At 40.1% G+C, this 20,289-nt stretch overlaps 1 protein-coding gene across 1 annotated transcript in view; it reads right to left on the bottom strand.

Moving 5' to 3' along the window:
* LOC124718977 (corticotropin-releasing factor-binding protein) overlaps positions 1-20,289 on the bottom strand; it is a 1,088,124-nt gene that overhangs the window by 8,345 nt on the left and 1,059,490 nt on the right. Inside the window, exon 9 of the mRNA XM_047244648.1 lies at positions 6,306-6,518. Coding sequence (XP_047100604.1) covers positions 6,376-6,518 — 143 coding nt within the window. The 3' untranslated portion in view covers positions 6,306-6,375. The remainder of the gene's footprint in view (positions 1-6,305; positions 6,519-20,289) is intronic.

The following is a 20,289-nucleotide window of genomic DNA, read 5'->3' as shown; positions in this document are numbered from 1 at the left end:
ACTATAAGGAACACCACATAATTGATTCAGTACATAGAAGACATAAATTGCAGACACACAAATCCTCCAGTCATTTGATGTATATGTATACCAATAACTGAAACAAACATTATAGAACAAAATCTTAGGACACACAGTACACTTCCACATGAATACACCAAAGAAACAATCAGGCTTCTAGAGCTAACAACAGACCAGAATTGTCAGTTCAATCATGAATTATATTTACAAAGTAAAGGATTTCCAATAGGATCCCCAGTGTCTGGAACAAAAGCAAACATATTCATGAACCATGTAGAACTGATTATATTTAACAAAATAGTGCCAAGTAGGTACAACATCCTATACTAGATTAGATATATGGATGATATCTTGTACAGATGAACCAAACAATAAAATTGACCAGTTACACACAGACATAATTCTGTTCATGATAAGATACATTTTGTAATAGAGAATAAGAAAAACAGATAAATTTCTTGGCCATCACCATAAAGATTCAAAACAACACAAATTTGCCATATACCAAAAACCAACAACAATTACACATGAACATCACAACACCCCAATTCTAAAAAGCAGACAGCACTTAAATACATGCTCCACAGACTAAACAGAGTACCATTAGATACAATTACAAAAAAGAAATTACTACTATAATACAAATAGCTACAAACAATGGATACAAAGAGAACTTAGTAACAAAGCTTAACAAGAAACAGAAAAGGACAAACACCCAACTGTCACCAACACAAGGTCAAAATCATACACAAAATACAAGAATAGATGCAGCACAAAGTGTGAAAGAACGTAAAAAATGGGTACACACACACACACACACACACACACACACACACACACACACACAATATTTTTAAAAAAACACAAGGCATAAAAATAGCACACCAAACCAACAACTCAATTCAGGAATACTTCCAAAAAAAAATAGAAAAAACTGATCTGCATCATACCAACTGAAATGCAATACATGTGATGGAAGATACACAGGTCAAACCATTAGGACATTTGACACCAGATAAAAAGAACATGGAAGCATACGACAAATCATTCAACTTTTGCAGAACACTTACACCAACACCAACATTAAATTACAACCAACGACACAGACATGGAAATCATAAGGGTAAACAACACAAAACTACTAACCTTACAAGAAAAGTACCACATCTAAAGAACCATAACAGAAAAGAAACAACTCATAAATGATCAGATTAACTTGGTAAACCACACACTCTTTAAACTGATTGGCAACTTAATATAACATTAAAAGTACACACATAAGTGCATGTTCTGTTTACCACTACTCTTTCCTCCCAGATCTGTCCCCATAATCACTGTCCAGGCCATCCTGTCGTTTCCCCCACTCTACCTGTGGAGCAAACAAGAAAACCCCCCCCCCCCTCACATCTCTACATACAAGACAATTTCACTTACTCAGTATGGAATGTAACAATATAAGAAAAGGAAAGTTCCTACTCATCATATAGCCTGAGTCAGATACAAAAAAGATTCACACAATTATATCTTTTGGGCAGTGAGGCCTTTGTCAGCAGTAGACACCTTGCACACACGTCTGCAGTCTGAGAGCTGCAACCACACTGCTAGCAGCAGCAGCACCAGTGCATGATGGGTGTGGCAGACAGTGTAGTGTTGCAGTTAGACGGAGGACAGGAGAGATGATGTGGAGAGGGAAAGGAGAGAAAGAAAAAGAAATTAAAGGAGTGGGTATGGCGGATAAATGATGACTGTGTAGTGCTGGAATGGGAACAGGGAGGGTCTGGATGGATGGGTGACTAACAAAGGTTGAGGTGCGGAGGGTTACAGGAGCATAGGATATATATTGCAGGGGATGTTCCCACTTGTACAATTCAGAAACACTGGTGTTGGTTGGAAGGATCCATATGGCCCAGGCTGTGAAGCAGTCATTGAGATGAGGGATATTATGTTCGGCAGTATGTTCAGCAACAGGGTGGTACACTTGATTTTTGGCCACAGTTTGTTGGTGGCCGTTCATGGGGACAGACAGCTTACTGGTTGTCATGCCCATATAGAATGCAGCATGGTGGTTGCAGCTGAGCTTTCAGATCACGACTGGTTTCACAGGTATTCCTGCCTTTGCCAGGATAGTCGATGTTAGTGACCGGACTGAAGGAAAGGGTGGTGGTAGGGGGATGTATGGGACAGGTCTTGCATCTAGGACTATTACAGGGGTATGAGCCATGAAGTAAGGGGTTGGGAGCAGTGGTTATGTAGGGATGGACGAGTATTATATTGTGTAGGTTCAGTGGACGGCAGAATACCGCTGTGCGAGGGGTAGGAAGGATAGTGGGCAGGACGAGAGGTAATTGAAACCCTGCAACTGAGTTACATTCTCCGCCAGGGTTTCGATTACCTGTTGCGATGCCCTGAAATGAGAAATGTCCTTCACTGTGGTATTCCGCCATCCACCAAACCTACATAATATACTCGTCCATCCTTACACAACCCCTGCTCCCAATCCTTTACCTCATTGCTCATACCCTTGTAATAAACCTAGATGCAAGACATGTCCCGTACATCCTCCGGTCACTAACATCACGTATCCCATCAAAGGAAGGGCTACCTGTGAAACCAGTCATGTGATTTACAAGCTAAGCTGCAACCACTGTGCTGCATTCTATGTAGGTATGACAACTAACAACCTGTCTGTCTGCAGGAATGCCCATCGACAAACTGTGGCTAAAAGACAAGTGTACCACCCTGTTGCTGAACATGCTGCCAAACATGATATCCCTCATCTCAATGACTGCTTCACAGCCTGTGCCATATGGATCCTTCCCACCCACACCAGCTTTCCTGAATAGCGCAGGTGGGAACTTTCCCTGCAATACATCCTACGTTCCCGTAACTCTCCGGGCCTCAACCTTTGTTAGTCACTGTCCTCACCCATCCAGCCCCCTCCCCAGCCATCATTTCACTGCCACACCCAGTCTTTTAATTTCTTTTTATTTCTCTCCTTTCTGCTCCTTACGCCTCCCCCTCCGCACCTTCTCTCTTGCCTCCAGCTAAAGTACAACACTTTACTGTCCACCACTTCCCTCATACTATCCCTCCCCCTCCCTGTCCCATTCGCCACTCCCATCGTGCACTAGTGCTGCTGCTCGCAGTGTGGTTTCAGTTCTCTGAGACTGCAGGTGTGTGTGAGAGAGAGAGTCTTTTGTTGTGCTTATCATGACTCAGCATCTCAGTTATGTGGTGAGTAGCAACTTTATTTCTCATGATACTTTGATGACTGGCACAAAAAAAATATTAAACAGCAATAGGTGAGAGTTTGCTGTTCTTAATTTTATTTCCAGAAACATTGTTTTGTTTTTTATCTAAAGCATAGCTCCAATTTTATTAAAATATGTAGGACCATGTAGAAGAAGACCAATTTCAGCATCAGCAATATTTAACCTCACAAAGCAAGTATAAACTTTGGATAAGGTCCTGTGTTATTCACATCTATTACGAATGACACAAAAAAGGAAGCTTCAAACTACGTTAGCATTTTTTTTCCAGCTTGAATCTTACCCTTCATTGCAGATTAGGCTTGCAAAACAAATGTGTATGTTGTGAGAAAGTTTTGCAGTGATGATTCTGTGTATAGGGACACATCAAAATGAGAACCATTGATAAGTTTCTGCAGAATGGAGATTGCTAATGCTTTGTGCCAGATAATGTTCCCACAATGTTCTCAGCTTTGCGCGGGAATTTTTAGGAGTGAAGTTTGTTGAGCAGGGGCTGCAGATGTCGGCTCTGTATTAGTTGTCTACGTTTCTCCCAACTGAGCATTCCTTTGCAATGTGACACGAGTACATAAAGTATTTCATCCATTTGCCAGTTAGCCTCAGTGCCTGGAGACAACAGTGGCCATTTCAGCTTCGTGTAGAATTATGCTCATGTATTGTGACACTTGGGAAATACTAAAACCTTTTGTCAGAATCGACACAGGTTCTGAAAGCAGCCAATAGGGAGTAAAGCACACACTATGACTCAAAGCAGAATGATCGTATAAAATTAATTATTGGAAATGTAGCCCAGCAACAAAGGAAGTAGCTTAAAAAGAATCCTCATACGACCAACACTATGATATCGCTCATCAATATGGGATCTGTACCAGAGAGGACCAACAGACGAAATTGAGAAGATCCAAAGAAGAGCGGCACTTGTAAATACAGGTTCATTTAGTAAATGTGAAACCAGCACAAAGGTGTTCAAGCACCTGCAGTGGCAGACACTGTAAAGAGTTCGTAACATTACGGTCTGCTATTGAAAGTTCCGAGACCATACATTCCTAGAAGAGTCAATCAAGATGTTGCTTCCTCCTGCATATACCTTGTGAAAAGAACATGAAGATTAATTTAGAGAGATTTAAGCCCACACCTCCCGCAATACCGTGTGCAACTGGAACAGTAAAAGACTCCGGTAAACTACGTACCCTCCACAACACACTGTGGTAGGGCTTGCGGAGTATACATGTACATATAGATTCTGGTGCTTAATTTTTCACAAAACTGTTACGTCTTTTTTTAAAAACTAATTTCTCATTTGTGTGATGGCTAGCATCTGCTTTGGCAAATTCTGCAGACAAATCCTAAAGACAAAAGTTTTCCTCTGCTAGCCTTGCAGTGCAATTCTGTACACAAAGCTGAAGAAACTGCTGCCTAACAAGACATTTATCCACGTTGTCAGTTGAATATTAAGTATGGGAATTTGTTTTCTTCTCTGCGGTAGGTACTCTAGTATCACTTCCCTTCCCCCCCCCCCCTCTTTCTCTTTTCCTCCTCCTCCTCCTCCTCTCCTCTCCTCTTCCCCCCCCCCCCCCCCCCCATAATTTTCACACTTGACTCACAGTTTAATGTTTTGCCTGCATAACCTGTCAACTTTTCTGTCTGCACTATCACTCCTTTCTCATTATAATTAGTAAATTTATTTAAATTTGTAGCAGCTGCTTGGAAAGTCATTTTCTACAATCTCTCTCCACACCTACATTATGACATAACACTACTTTGGTCTAGGAAATGGCTGTACCTATTAACATGATGAAGTAAGTTCATACTCTGGCCTGATCCACAGTTCACTTTCTTAAATGTGAAATCAGAGGGTATGCAGTTCTTAATCAATGAACAGTCCAATACCAACACAAAATGTGTTGGCCGACACCCATGTGTGAGAGATTAAAAACATCGTTTTTCTAGACTAAAGGATGATTCTGCAGCTCAGGGTATTAATTTGGTAGGTTTTCCATGAATGTCGATACAAATGAGTCTAATTTTTTGTTTTTAAATCCAAAACATTTTCTGTGCCACACATGGTCAGTAATAAAAAGTGAGCTTTTTTTTTTTAGCAAATCTACGGTAAGCTGTATATAGATAAAAATTGTTCGATAAATAATGTACAAATATGGCAACTGTTAAAGCCCAATATATGCAGGAGTACATATAACAAACCAAATAATTGTCATGAGAATCTGAATTTCACATAAGATTGTAATATTACAGATTATAAATGGAAGTAGTGACTAATTTATTATATGAAAGACTCTGTACGAACAATCCAGTCTTATGAAATTAATTGTGACAGATTTTATAGTTAGGAACTGGAATTCAATTGTTATAAACTTGTATAATAATACGCTATGGAGACCACTCTGCCACCCTATGTCTAACTGTTTTGAGCTGTTTTCTGTAGATGATTATCTGATGTTTTTGTCTTGAGTATTTTTAATAAAATGGTATTTACCAGATGTATAAAATTATTTACTGTTAAAATCTGGACCATCAAATCCTGTTATTAAGACTGGAACTAGGATTACAACGAAACTTCCATTCATCAATGTTAAGCAATGGAAAGTCCTGGTCAGAATATCAACAGTATTATGAAAAGGACAGATTGCTACTCACCATAAAGATGGCACATTGAGTTGGAGACAGGCACAACAAAACACAAGCTTTCAGCCAAAGCCTTCATCAGAAAAGAAAAACTACACACAGATTCACAGAAGCAATACGTCACACACACGACCATTATCTCCTGTCACTCAGGCAGGGGTACCTGGAAACATGTCATATGCCTGAAGAAGGCTTTACTCAAAAGCTTATAAGCAACTTCTAACTGTCTGCAACTTAATGTGTCATCTTTACAGAGAATAACCTGCACCTGCTCAACCACCAATATGAAATTACTAATTTTAGCAGGGAAGTGACATTTAAAGGTAATACAGCATCAGAGACAATGTTGCTGAATAAGGTAGACCAGCTTACCAGCAGTCGTGCAGCTGCGGAGGCTGGAGTTGCGGGGTCGTGCAGGGGTTGCAAAAGGGGCGGTCGCTCTCTACAGGCCGCACACCAGTGTGGCAGCTGGGATATCGTCCTCTGCCGCCTGGCGCACCGACACTGTCACTGCATTGTCAAAGTCACCACTCGACACGAGGCGCACTGCTGTCACGCCACAAAAGATTGTCTCCTCAGTGCTTCCTGTACAGACATAAATTACAGTGTGCAATGCTGGTGGCCAGGGTTGTGTAGAAAGGTGTAGTTGTAAGTCCATCAATAAATGATACATAGAACACACACATTTTCATGTTATAAACTTAATGAACTATGGACCTTGTCATTGATGGGGAGGCTTGTGTGCCTCAACAATACAGATGACCGTACTGTAGGTGCAACCACAACGGAGGGGTATCTGTTGAGAGGCGAGACAAACGTGTGGTTCCTGAAGAAGGGCAGCAGCCTTTACAGTAGTTGCAGGGGCAACAGTCTGGATGATTGACTCATCTGGCCTTTTAACACTAACCAAAATGGCCTTGCTGTGCTGGTACTGCGAACGGCTGAAAGAAAGGGGAAACTACGGCCGTAATTTTTCCCGAGGGCATGCAGCTTTACTGTACGGATAAATGATGATGGCGTCCTCTTGGGTAAAATATTCCAGAGGTAAAATAGTCCCCCATTCGGATCTCCGGGCAGCGACTACTCAGGAGGACGTCGTTATCAGGAGAAAGAAAACTGGCGTTCTACGGATCGGAGCGTGGAATATCAGATCCCTTAATCAGGCAGGTAGGCTGTTGTTTTCAGTCCTGAGACTGGTTTGATGCAGCTCTCGATGCTAATCTATCCTGTGCAAGCTCCTTCATCTCCCAGTACGTACTGCAACCTACATCAGTCTGAATCTGCTTAGTGTATTCATCTCTTTGTCTCTCTCTACGATTTTTACCCTCCACGCCGCCCTCCAATACTAAATTGGTGATCTCTTGATGCCTCAGAACATGTTCTACCAACCGCTCCCTTCTTCTGGTCAAGTTGTGCCACAAACTTCTGTTCTCCCCAATCCTATTCAGTACCTCCTCATTAGTTATGTGATCTACCCATCTAATCTTCAGCATTCTTCTGTAGCACCACATTTCGAATGCTTCTATTCTCTTTTTGTCCGAATTATTTATCGTCCACGTTTCACTTCCATACATGGCTACACTCCATACAAATACTTTCAGAAACGACTTCCTGATATTTAAATCTATACTCGATGTTAACAAATTTCTCTTGTTCAGAAACACTTTCCTTGCCATTGCCAGTCTACACTTTATATCCTCTCTACTTCGACCATCATCAGTTATTTTGCTCCCCAAATAGCAAAACTCCTTTACTACTTTAAGTGTCACATTTCCTAATCTAATTCCCTCAGCATCACCCAACTTAATTCGACTACATTCCATTATCCTCGTTTTGCTTTTGTTGATGTTCATATTATATCCTCCTTTCAAGACACTATCCATTCCGTTCAACTGTTGTTCCAAGTCCTTTGCTGTCTCTGGCAGAATTACAATGTCATCGGCGAATGTCAAAGCTTTTATTTCTTCTCCATGGATTTTAATACCCACTCCGAATTTTTCTTTTGTTTCCTTCACTGCTTGCTCAATATACAGATTGAATAAGATCGGGGAAAGCCTACAACCCTGTCTCACCCCCTTCCCAACCACTGCTTCCCTTTCATGCCCCTCGACTCTTATAACTGCTATCTGCTTTCTGTACAAATAGTAAATAGCCTTTCGCTCCCTGTATTTTACCCCTGCCACCTTCAGAATTTGGAAGAGAGTATTTCAATCAACATTGTCAAAAGCTTTTTCTGAGTCTACGAATGCTAGAAACGTAGATTTGCCTTTCCGTAATCTTTCTTCTAAGATAAGTCGTAGGGTCAGTATTGCCTCACGCGTTCCAACATTTCTGCAGAGTCCAAACTGATCTTCTCCGAGGTCGGCTTCTACCAGTTTTTCCATTCGTCTGTAAAGAAATCGTGTCAGTATTTTGCAGCTGTGACTTATTAAACCGATAGTTCGGTAATTTTCACATCTGTCAACACCTGCTTTCTTTGGGATTGGAATTATTATATTCTTCTTGAAGTCTGAGGTTATGTCGCCTGTCCCATACACCTTGCTGACCAGATGGTAGAGTTTTGTCAGGAATGACTCTCACAAGTAATGGAATGTTGTCTACTCCCGGGGCCTTGTTTCGACTCTGGTCTTTCGGTGCTCTGTCAAACTATTCACGCAGAATCATATCTCCCATTTCATCTTCATCTACATCCTCTTCCATTTCCATAACATTGTCCTCAAGTATATCGCCCTTCCACCTTTCTGCTTTACCTTCTTTGCTTAGAACTGGGTTTCCATCTGAGCTTTTGATATTCACGCAAGTTGTTCTCTTTCCTCCAAAGGTCTCTTTAATTTTCCTGTAGGCAGTCTACCTTACCCCGTAGTGGGATAAGCCTTTACTTCCTTACATTTGTCGTCTATCCATCCCTGCTTAGCCATTTTGCATTTCCTGTCGATCTCGTTTTTGAGACGTTTGTATTCCTTTCTGTCTGCTTCATTTATCGCATTTTTATATTTTCTCCTTTCATCAATTAAATTCAGTGTCTCTTCTGTTACCCAAGGATTTCTACTAGCCCTCGTCTTTTTACCCACTTGATCCTCTGCTGCCTTCACTATTTCCATTCCTCAAAGCTACCCATTCTTCTTCTACTGTATTTCTTTCCCCCATTCCTGTCAATTGCTCCCTTATGCTCTCCCTGAAACTCTGTACAACCTTTGGTTTAGTCAGTTTATCGAGGTCCCATCTCCTTAAATTCCCACCTTTTTGCAGTTTCTACAGTTTTAATCTACAGTTCATAACCAATAGATTGTAGTCAGAGTCCACATCTGCCGCTGGAAATGTCTTACAATTTAAAATCTGGTTCCCAAATCTCTGTCTTACCATTATATAATCTATCTGAAACCTTCTAGTACGTCCAGGGTTCTTCTATGTATACAGCCTTCTTTCATGATTCTTGAACCAAGTGTTAGCTATGATTAAGTTATGCTCTGTGCAAAATTCTAGCAGGCAGCTTCGTCTTTCATTTCTTAGCTCCAATCCATATTCACCTACTACGTTTCCTTCTCTCCCTTTTCCTACTATCGAATTCCAGTCACCCATGACTATCAAATATTTGTCTCCCTTCACTACCTGAATAATTTCTTTTATCTCATCGTACATTTCATCAATTTCTTCATCATCTGCAGAGCTAGTCGGCATATAAATTTGTAATACTGTAGTAGGCGTGGGCTTTGTGTCTATCTTGGCCACAATAATGCGTTCACTATCCTGTTTATAGTAGCTTACCCACATTCCTATTTTTTTATTCATTATTAAACCTACTCCTGCATTACCCCTATTTTATTTTGTATTTATAACCCTGTATTCACCTGACCAAAAGTCTTTTTCCTCCTGCCATTGAACTTCACTAACTCCCACTATATCTAACTTTAACCTATCAATTTCCCTTTTTAAATTTTCTATGAGGTTCGCCGATGACATTGCAATTCTGTCAGAGACAGCAAAGGACTTGGAAGAGCAGTTGAATGGAATGGACAGTGTCTTGAAAGGAGGATATAAGATGAACATCAACAAAAGCAAAACGAGGATAATGGAATGTAGTCAAATTAAATCAGGTGATGCTGAGGGAATTAGATTAGGAAATGTGACACTTAAAGCAGTAAAGGAGTTTTGCTATTTGGGGAGCAAAATAACTGATGATGGTCGAAGTAGAGAGGATATAAAGTGTAGACTGGCAATGGCAAGGGAAGTGTTTCTGAACAAGAGAAATTTGTTAACATCAAGTATTGATTTAAGTGTCAGGAAGTCGTTTCTGAAAGTATTTGTATGGAGTGTAGCCATGTATGGAAGTTAAACATGGACGATAAATAGTTTAGGCAAGAAGAGAATAGAAGCTTTCGAAATGTGGTGCTACAGAAGAATACTGAAGATTAGGTGGGTAGATCACATAACTAATGAATAGGTATTGAACAGAATTGGGCAGAAGACGAGTTTGTGGCACAACTTGACCAGAAGAAGGGATCGGTTGGTAGGACATCATCTGAGGCATCAAGCGATCACAAATTTAGTACTGGAGGGCAGCGTGGATGGCAAAAGTTGTAGAGGGAGACCAAGAGATGAATACAGATTCAGAAGGACGTAGGCTGCAGTAGGTACTGGAAGATGAAGAAGCTTGCACAGGATAGAGTAGCATGGAGAGCTGCATCAAACCAGTCTCAGGACTGAAAACCACAACAACAACAACAAAAACAAAAACAAAAACATGGACGAAAATCACAGGTTAACTGTGAACTACAATCATGGAAAATCTTTACCGGAAATTTTAGGCATAGATTGTAACCTTCAAAAATAATTTGTTCAAGCGACAAGGCCTATGTATTTTATGATTAAAGTTACTGTACTGGATCTTTTTGGGTTGTGGTAGATGGACATCAGCTGTCTACATGTTCTTATTTCGCTTACCGGTGTTTTTATTCCAGTAGGCTGGTGATTGTTACATGAAGTGGTTTTGCAAATGTGGTGCATGTGTGTGTCTTTCCACTTTACAGTGCTTTAGGTGTTCAGAGTATCTTACACCAGATTTTGTTTTGTCTTTCACACGCATGCTGACTGAAATTCATTGAAGGTTAATTGACGTGTCTGCACTACTTTCGAGTAGGCTCCTACTTGTAGAGGTTAACTCGAGGTCTATTAAAAATTCCAGTACTCACAGTAAAGATGCAATTCTGCTTCAAGTAAAACTAAAAGTGACACACTGATATTTGGCATCTGGCATTTACATCTTTCCAATAATTGGGCCTCTACCACATTCTGAAAATACAGTTTCAAAGTTTGCGTGTAATACGTTTGATACTATTTATGATGCCCTGAATACTAATTCAAAAGTTAACATTTTCACTCTTGCATCCCAAATTTTTAATTTATTCTGTACCGAATTTTAGAGCAATGCTTGGTGCAAGTGCACTAAAACACACTGTAATATAGCTGATTTTCTTTATTTAACGCTACACTCAATCTGAAATAATACTGCCACCAAAAATTTTGCTTCATTCTTTTCCAAATTGATTGGTGTAGTGTTCAAAGATCAGTAAAGTTTCCAGTACTAGAATCTTATTATATGATATACCTTCTGCCAGCATTGCATTAATATTCACTGTTTTGAGCTGCTGTGAAACTAAAAATCTAGCTTTCATGAATTACATAATTCTTACTCAAGTGAGTAAGCAAGTATTATTTACTTAATGAAAAGTAGATTTGAGGTTTCACAGCACCTCTCTTTGTTCTAAAAATGGTATATATTAAGGAGACATTATACGTGAAATTTGTTGAAATTTGACATTTTCTGTTTTCTACTCCATAATGTACTTTGGACTTTCCTGAACATTGAAATCAGACAATTGTGAGACCTTCAAATAATATTTTGAATGTTGACATATGACTGTCAAATTTCGTGACTACGCATATACTGCCAGTGTTGAGCAGTCATATCTAGGGAACTACACAGTCTGGAAGGCTGTGAATTGCTTTGTTTTGTGTCTACTGCTACGTCTCAGAAGTTGGTATTACGAATAAACAAATCAGTCCTTTGTTTCTGATACTAGTTTTCGTTGAAAGTAGTGTGATTATCGGCTACTTTTGTAGTAAGCTAACTTATATTTCTTTATATATGTAAATAAAATGACTAAGTGTAGGTCATTAGAGATAACTGTGTGGAGCGCTTTCTTTCATCGAATACCAACTGATGAAAAGCCATGTCATGCTTTGTGTGCACCTCTACCAAACACTTGGTGTAAATACAGGCAAGCTGAATTTTCTTGAACCCTGCATGAATTTATGCATGAGCATTCTCTTCCTTTGGCAGTAATGGAGGCAATCAAACCTATTTACAGAGATTTGGTGAATCCTGAGTTACTAAAGAAGTGTTTACATGGGAAGACCCAGAACGTGAATGAGTCAGCCGGCCGCCGTGGCCGAGCGGTTCTAGGCGCTTCAGTCCGGAATCGAGATGCTGCTACGGTAGCAGGTTCAAATCCTGCCTCGGGCATGGATGTGTGTGATGTCCTTAGGTTAGTTAGGTTAAAATAGTTCTAAGTCTAGGGGCTGATAACCTCAGATGTTAAGGCCCATAGTGCTTAGAGCCATTTGAACCATTTTTTGTGAATGAGTCCTTCAATAATGTTGTGTGGTGGCATATGCCTAAAAATGTATTTGTTGGCTTTATGACTCTAAAGCTAGCAGTGTCTGATGCTGTAATATCTTTTAATGGTGGAAACTATGAAAGACATAAGGTTCTGGAGAAGTTAGGCGTATGGTTTGGACAGAACACAGCTAAAGGACTGCGGGAACCGGATGAGCTTTGCGTACGTAAAGCAGAGTTAGCTGCTCAGCAAATGACAAAAGAAGCAAGAAAGAAAAGGAGGAGGCAAGCACTGGGCTGTTGTGACACTGAAGAAGACACAGGGTGCAGGGTGGACCACAAGGCTCTGTGTTTGGACCTTTACTTTTTATATTTAAATGACTTGCCCAGCACCATGTTATGTAAATCCACACTCTATGCTGATGATACAACTTTTGTTACAGCAGGGACAGATTTAGGAAAATTAAACGAGGAAAGTGAGGCTCATCTCAGAGCAGCCGAGTGGTTACAACTCAATGACTTGCATATAAATCATGATGAAACTGTAAATATTCTCTTTAGCTTGTGTGTTAAGAGTGATAAGATTGTGTGTCAGCTAAACTGCTTGGGATCCATCTTGACTCAAAATTAACGTGGAAGAGTCGTACCGATTATATTTGTTCTAAGTTAGCATGTGTGACATATGTGTTAGGTAAACTAAGGTCATGTGTTAGTGGTAAGTTATTACTCAATGCATACTATGCCTTTTTCCACACCCATTTAATATATGCCACTTTGTTGTGGGGAAACTCACCTGGAGCAAAACAAGTTTTCATTTGGCAAAAGAAGGCAGTCAGATGCAGCCATGGAGTCAGAAGTAACGAGTCTTGTAGACCATATTTCAAAAATCTAAAAATACTAACAGCTGCAGCCCTCTTTATACTAAGTTGTCTGATACACACAAAAGAAAACCAACACAGTCACAAACTACGACAATCTATCCATCACCATGACACACATATAAAACAGCAAATTGACATCCCAGTTGCTAGACAAAAGAAAACTCAAGATAGCTGCAGGTACATGGGAGTAAAACTATTTAACATGTTGCCAATAGAGGCACATAATGTGTCACTGAATGAGTTTAAAAGTGTCACAAAGAAATGGTTTAGAGAAAAAGCTTTCTATACAATAGAAGAGATTATAATGTGTACTAAAGATGATCTTAAGTACCGGTACTAATATAGTTTCACTTGGGTTAAGCTTATACATGTAAATATAATGCAAATACCTTGTGCAGCATCAAGGACAAATTCTTGTATCTTATTAGACAATAATGATCTACAATGTATTACACCATTTCTGTTAGTTATGTAAACTGTATATGTACACAAATGACGTCAATTGCATTTTAATGCACAAAGATGGATAATAAAACAAATAAAAAAAACAGACTATGGGCCAGGGCAATTCTAGTGCATAGAAGACGCAGAAATCTAAGTCTGTATATGAATTTGTAATAAAAAAGTTTTAAACCTCAATATCTATGAACTACATTTTTTACAATAAATGACCCATTTCTAAAAAAGTACTGATGGTAGAGAGATGAGAGATTCAGCACATATGTAACTAGAATAATTAAAATATCCTGAGTTGTTTTGTTTCTATGTTTATTTATTTACAAAATTCTGTCAAAAAATTGAGTGACAAAAAGATAACACGCCCAACAATACAATTTTAGTAATAATTGTAGTTCAGTGTATCTGGAAAGGTGCATTCACTAATTATGGGAACTGTGAGTTGGTGTTTTAAAAAGTTTCCAAGATAATTGGCCACAAAATTCGATAATTTAACATTGGCAGCATAGGACATACAATGTCCTCTAAGTGCAATCCTGGCAGTGGATATAGTGAGATATCAGATTATAGTACTGGAAACTTTGCTGCTGTTTGAACACTTGGCCAATGGATTTGAAAAAGAACATAACAAAATCTGGTGGCAGTACTACTTCAGCTTGAGTATAGGTTTTAATAAAGAAAATAAGTTTATATTACAGTGTCTTTTAGGGCATTTGCATGAAGCATAGCTCCAAAATTCGAGGTAGAATAAATTACAAACTTCGTTGTATTTGTGGTGCAAGAGTGAAAATATTTGCTTTTAAATTAGTATTCAGGGCATCGTAAATAACATCCAACATATTACACAAAAACTTTGAAACTGTATTTTCAGAATGCGGTATAGGCCTAATCGTTGGAAAGCATAATTGCCAGCTGTCAAATATCAATGTGTGACTTCTAGTTTTACTTGAGCCAGAATTGCATCTTTAATGACAGTATCGGATGTTTTAATACAGCTCAAGTCACACCTCAAGGCAAGCACTAGAAATCAATTTACTTGAAGTTGTGCAGAAGTACCATCAGTTAAAAATGGCTCTGAGCACTATGCGACTTAACTTCTGAGGTCATCAGTCGCCTAGAACTTAGAACTAATTAAACCTAACTAACCTAAGGACATCACACACATCCATGCCCGAGGCAGGATTCGAACCTGCGACCGTAGCGGTCACGCGGTTCCAGACTGAAGCGCCTTTAACCGCACGGCCACACCGGCCGGCCATCAGTTAACCTTGAGTGACTGTAATTCAGCGTACATGTGAAGACAAACACAAAGCCCAGACTAAGATACTCTGAGAACATAAAACACTGTGAAGTGGAAAAACGTATGTGAACTACATCATGGAATGGAACAACCAGTCTACTGGCATAAAAAACGTTAGTAAGCAGGAACAGTAATTTGTAGACAGCTAACGCCCATCTACCACAAGATCCACTACCGTGACTTCAATCGTAAGATACATCATCCTTGTCACCTGAACAAATTATTTTTCGAGGTTATAATCTGCACCTAAAATTTACAATAAATATTTTACCTGCTTGTGGTTTCCAATAAACCTGGGATTTCAGTCTACAGAGTCCGAACTGTATCCCGATTATGATATTTTTCATCCTCAGGATGCCACAAACTACTCCTGTGACTAAGCTCATCAATTTCCCACAGTCCACGTTTCGTTTCTTGTCGGCCATCATGACAAAAAAATATACAAACCCGTTTTTAATTTGACCGACTGTCGTCCGAAATCTGTACGTTCGGGTGATGAGATCGCTACATTGTGACTTTGCACGTAGTGGCGTACTGATTTGAAAAGAACGGCCTTCTTCGGACGATGTCGGTCGTCGGCGGAATCCACCGATATCGGTGACACTTTGACCGCAGGGTAAGTGCACAGCGGCGCTACTGTACGCTAGAAAGCCTGTATACAGAGAGAATGGCCATAGGTGAAGTTGTCCGTGATGGTTGATTAGCTTTGGCACCATTTTTCTGCCAAACGTCTCTCGCGCATCCTATGTTCGCCTGCTTTTGAGTTGAAGTTCAGAGGACTTTTGGAAACGATTAAAAGGAATTTGAATTATTGAGAGACTTGTTATGCGTTGTGCATGCATGTTCGATTTAATTGTACATCGTTTATAAAGCTCTTATTTCTTTAACAGTTCGTGCATACTGGTAGCATCACAAGCTTTCTGACAGTCCTTGCTGGAAACGGAGAGTTCCTGTAATTGTTCTGCCTTGCTCATTCGACTTTATAGCGTCAAACTTTATTTTGTTCCGAATCAGAACACTAGGCATTATTTTGGTTTCAATATTATTGCCTGACTGTTCACGCAGGCAAGTTGTAAGCACGTTTTCCGCAGTTGTCGTGGTTGCTGAAACGTTATTCGTAGTAAATAATTGTAGGTACTCTTGAAGACAGTTTTTAATAGGCCTGCTTACTGTGGGGTAGCAGGGATACGGTAGTTTTCTTGTTATATTTGTTCGTTATTACAGTAGCCTACATTTAACTATACCTGATTTTTGTAATCTTTTTCGTTTGTTATCTACGAGAGATATTCAGTATACAGGGTGTCACCTAACATTACCGCTGGATATGTTTCGTAAACCGCATCAAATACTGACGAATCGATTCCACAGACCGAACGTGAGGAGAGGGGCTAGTGTAATTGGTTAATACAAACCATAAAAAAATGCACGGAAGTATGTTTTTTAACACAAACCTACGTTTTTTAAATGGAACCCCGTTAGTTTTGTTAGCACATCTGAACATATAAACAAATGCGTAATCAGTGCCGTTTGTTGCATTGTAAAATGTTAATTACATCCGGAGATATTGTAACCTAAAGTTGACGCTTGAGTACCACTCCTGCGCTGTTCAATCGTGTGTATCAGAGAGCACCGAATTACGTAGGGATCCAAAGGGAACAACGATGATGGACCTTAGGTACAGAAGAGACTGGAACAGCACATTACGTCCACATGCTAACAGCTTTTTATTGGTCTTTTTCACTGACGCACATGTACACTCTTTGACATAAAACTTGACCGGCGGCCGGCCGCTTCAGAGGCTAAGTCCGCGCCGATCGCGACATGGGACAATAAAACTGGCCAACTCGCTAATTCTCTAAGTCCGGTCATCTGCACAATCTGGCAACACTGCAGACTGCGGCACTTCCTGGAGGAAAACTTGTCCCATGATGGAGAAACTATAGGCTGATTGCACCTGTGGTCTAGCGGTAGCGTGCGTTGTTTCTGTTCATAATGTCAGTGGATTGAGAGCAGCTGGCATAAAATATTTTTATAGCCTCTTCTGCCTGAATACTGAACACGTGAATGTAATAGTAGCGCAGATTCAATCTATTTCGCTTTCTGACACACCGATATCAAAATTTTGTCCAGTAACCATTTTGCGGCAGATTTCCTGCAGACTGTCCTCCTCTGGACGCCGTAATCGGCAAAGCTCCGGGATCCATTTGCTGGCTACTGGCAGCGGCCGTGGCGACAGCAGCGGCGCTGCACTCCCCCGTTCTTTATCGAAAGCGCCTGCTACCGCTCATCGCTTTTGATGATTTAAAACGTTTTATTATTAAATGTTGCTCCACAGAAAATTTCTACGATTTCCATTCACGCTCAAAAGCAACGGAGACAGACGCCCTGATTAGTAGGCGGGTATTATATTACATTAATCGGCAAGAGCTGAGTATGGCCCGAAATTAATTTTATAGACTGGGACGAAATTAAATCACCTCACTACATTCGATGAATTTATAAATGCTTCATACCTCGTTTCTTTTCCTTTCAAACTCAATTATTTGTGCAACTTTTGGTCAATGTTTGGATGTTTTCGTGAAGCCAGAGTGAGCGTCTGTGGTGTAAAGTGTATTACAGTTCTTGTTTCATTTCTTATGGTAAGTCTATGCGATAAACTGTGTGAATACTTTGCAATGCATGCTCTGTAGCAGTGCAGGAACACTGCACATTTGGAGTTCCATGTATGGGTTCATGAAGTATTTATTGTTGGTCGGAAGTGATAGTTAAGGTCATCAGATTTAAACCAGAAAAATTTGTCGTTTTGAAGGTTTCAGAGAACGGAAAGGAATTGCTAACGCCGGTGTTAGAAAACGTCTACAGTTAAATGCTATTGCAAAAATTTAGAAGAAGGGAACTATATTAATGAACATGTGCACTTCATAAACAACCTTCTGACATGTTAGACCTATATGACGAACAAAGCTCAAATTTATATCGTTGAAAGTCGGTTTGAATCTTTTCAGGACCTATTTTACAGTGAAGCACCTTGGAATTTGCAAAGCAGAAGTCCATGATATTAACTTAATTTACTAAGTCGAAATCGGACGAAGGTTCATGTTTAAAGGCATTCTTCAGATTTCGCATAAGAAATTTTTACTAGCAGTTTGCAACTCCATTAATTAAAATGGAAAGTAAAAGGTTGTAGTCAGCGGCTTCTACCGTGATTCGAACTGCTATGTCTTATAGTACAAGCACTGCAAAGCACAAGGGAACCTCTGAACTAACGACACACTGGCGGCCAGAGGCGGACTATAGTCACTGCGATGTTGCCTGAGCCTCAAAACGCAACCTTAAACACACAGAGGAGGTGGAGATTACTGTTTTAACGTCCCGTCGACAACGATGTCATTAGAGACGGAGCACAAGCTCGGATTAGGGAAGGATGGGGAAGGAAATCGGCCTTCCTAAGGAACCATCCCGGCATTTGCCTGAAGCGATTTAGGGAAATCATTGAAAACCTAAATCAGGATGGCCGGGTGCGGGATTGCACCGTCGTCCTCCCGAATGCACACACAAACAGGTGTTACTTATGTGAAGAACGCCGTTCTTGGAGTCCAGAAATTAAATATACTTTCTAATTGTGTCATCTTGCAGTGGATTATATCGTACGAGTCTTCGATGTGGGAAACGAATGTCAAGTGAATTTAGCGAGGTAACGCCGACCTACACCCGGAAGTAAATGCACTATCAGAGTGTTGACAAATACTTGCTACGATGCTGCCATTTCTCGGCTCTCTGACGAGGCAGCTCTTCAGCGAAATGCTTGCCGTGATTCTCCGATACGGTTCTTCAGAGTGGAGACGCGCGCGCACGTTTGGTTTTTATGCGGCGTTCTCCCCCGATGGTTTCTGACGTCGCCTTGTGGGCTATGGATACATATGAGACACTCAATTATCATTAATCCAGAATGATACAAGTTTCAGCTTCCGGCGTGGAAGAAGGCTGTTGACGCCGACATTATATCATTTCAACGTAGGGAAAGCAAAACGGATCATTCACTGTTTCTCATTCAACATAAAGCATGTGAGATAAATTTCCGTAACGTTCATAATCATCTAAAAATACAAACGAAGTAAAAATACACCGGAAGCTTATTCGAATTGAATATAATGTAAGATACCAAACGCTTTGCACCTCGATGTCGAATTTGTCCACTTGCAATCTTTTGCAGCATACACATAGAATGTCATAATTACCACGAGAATGAAGAAATATGTTGGTGAGGATGGAAGCAAGAAAGGACGCAGTCAACAAATATTCCATTCCTCATGGCATACATTTCATTTGACACGTAAGAAGAGGTAAAGCGGGAATTTACTTTCGTTAACACGAAAGACATGCCGCACATATTGATAACGAGGAAGTCTGCGTCTTCATACGTTTCCTTAGCAAATATCAACTTTAAATTGCATAAAGCAAACATTTTTAACAGACACGAATTCCTACCCAGCATCTATTGTCCCTGTTAACGAACGACGAGAGATATTAAATATTGCTTCTTCACAAGTAACTTACTTGAAATGCCGTGAGGTAAAGCTGTGTGTTGGACACGGATTCGAACCCGGAACCTAATCGGATTGCTATCGAAGCACAGTCAAATGTGACATATCGGAATTTTGCGGCAGTAGCTAGATGTTTTAACTGAAATGACGAGACGAAACATTAATTTTTTCCTTCCCAGGACTCCAACCCGGCACCTATCGCTGTTATATTCTAGAGAAAACGAACGTTAAATATGGGTTTGTTGCACCAGCAGTGACATGTGAGCATGTTTGAACTGAAATAATATGACGAAGAGTTCAGCGCTCACTGGGAATAGAGCCCCACACATATCGTTGTTGACTACACACAAAGAGAAGTCAGCTACCGAATTTTTCTCCACCAGCTGCTCAGAATAGCATCTTGAACTTACAGTCATCTCGCAAATAGTTCTGTGTCTCACTGGGAGTTAAAAACGTCAGATATCGTTAGTGTTGACAGCGAATGAAAATACATTACAAATCAAAATTATTATCCACCAGCAGATAGGTGTTCTCATGATAGAGCTTGATAATACATAAT

This window comes from Schistocerca piceifrons, chromosome 10, assembly GCF_021461385.2.
Source record: "Schistocerca piceifrons isolate TAMUIC-IGC-003096 chromosome 10, iqSchPice1.1, whole genome shotgun sequence".
Taxonomy (NCBI): domain Eukaryota; kingdom Metazoa; phylum Arthropoda; class Insecta; order Orthoptera; family Acrididae; genus Schistocerca; species Schistocerca piceifrons.
Note: the sequence above shows the minus strand (reverse complement) of the source record. Positions and strands in the feature narration are given on the sequence as shown.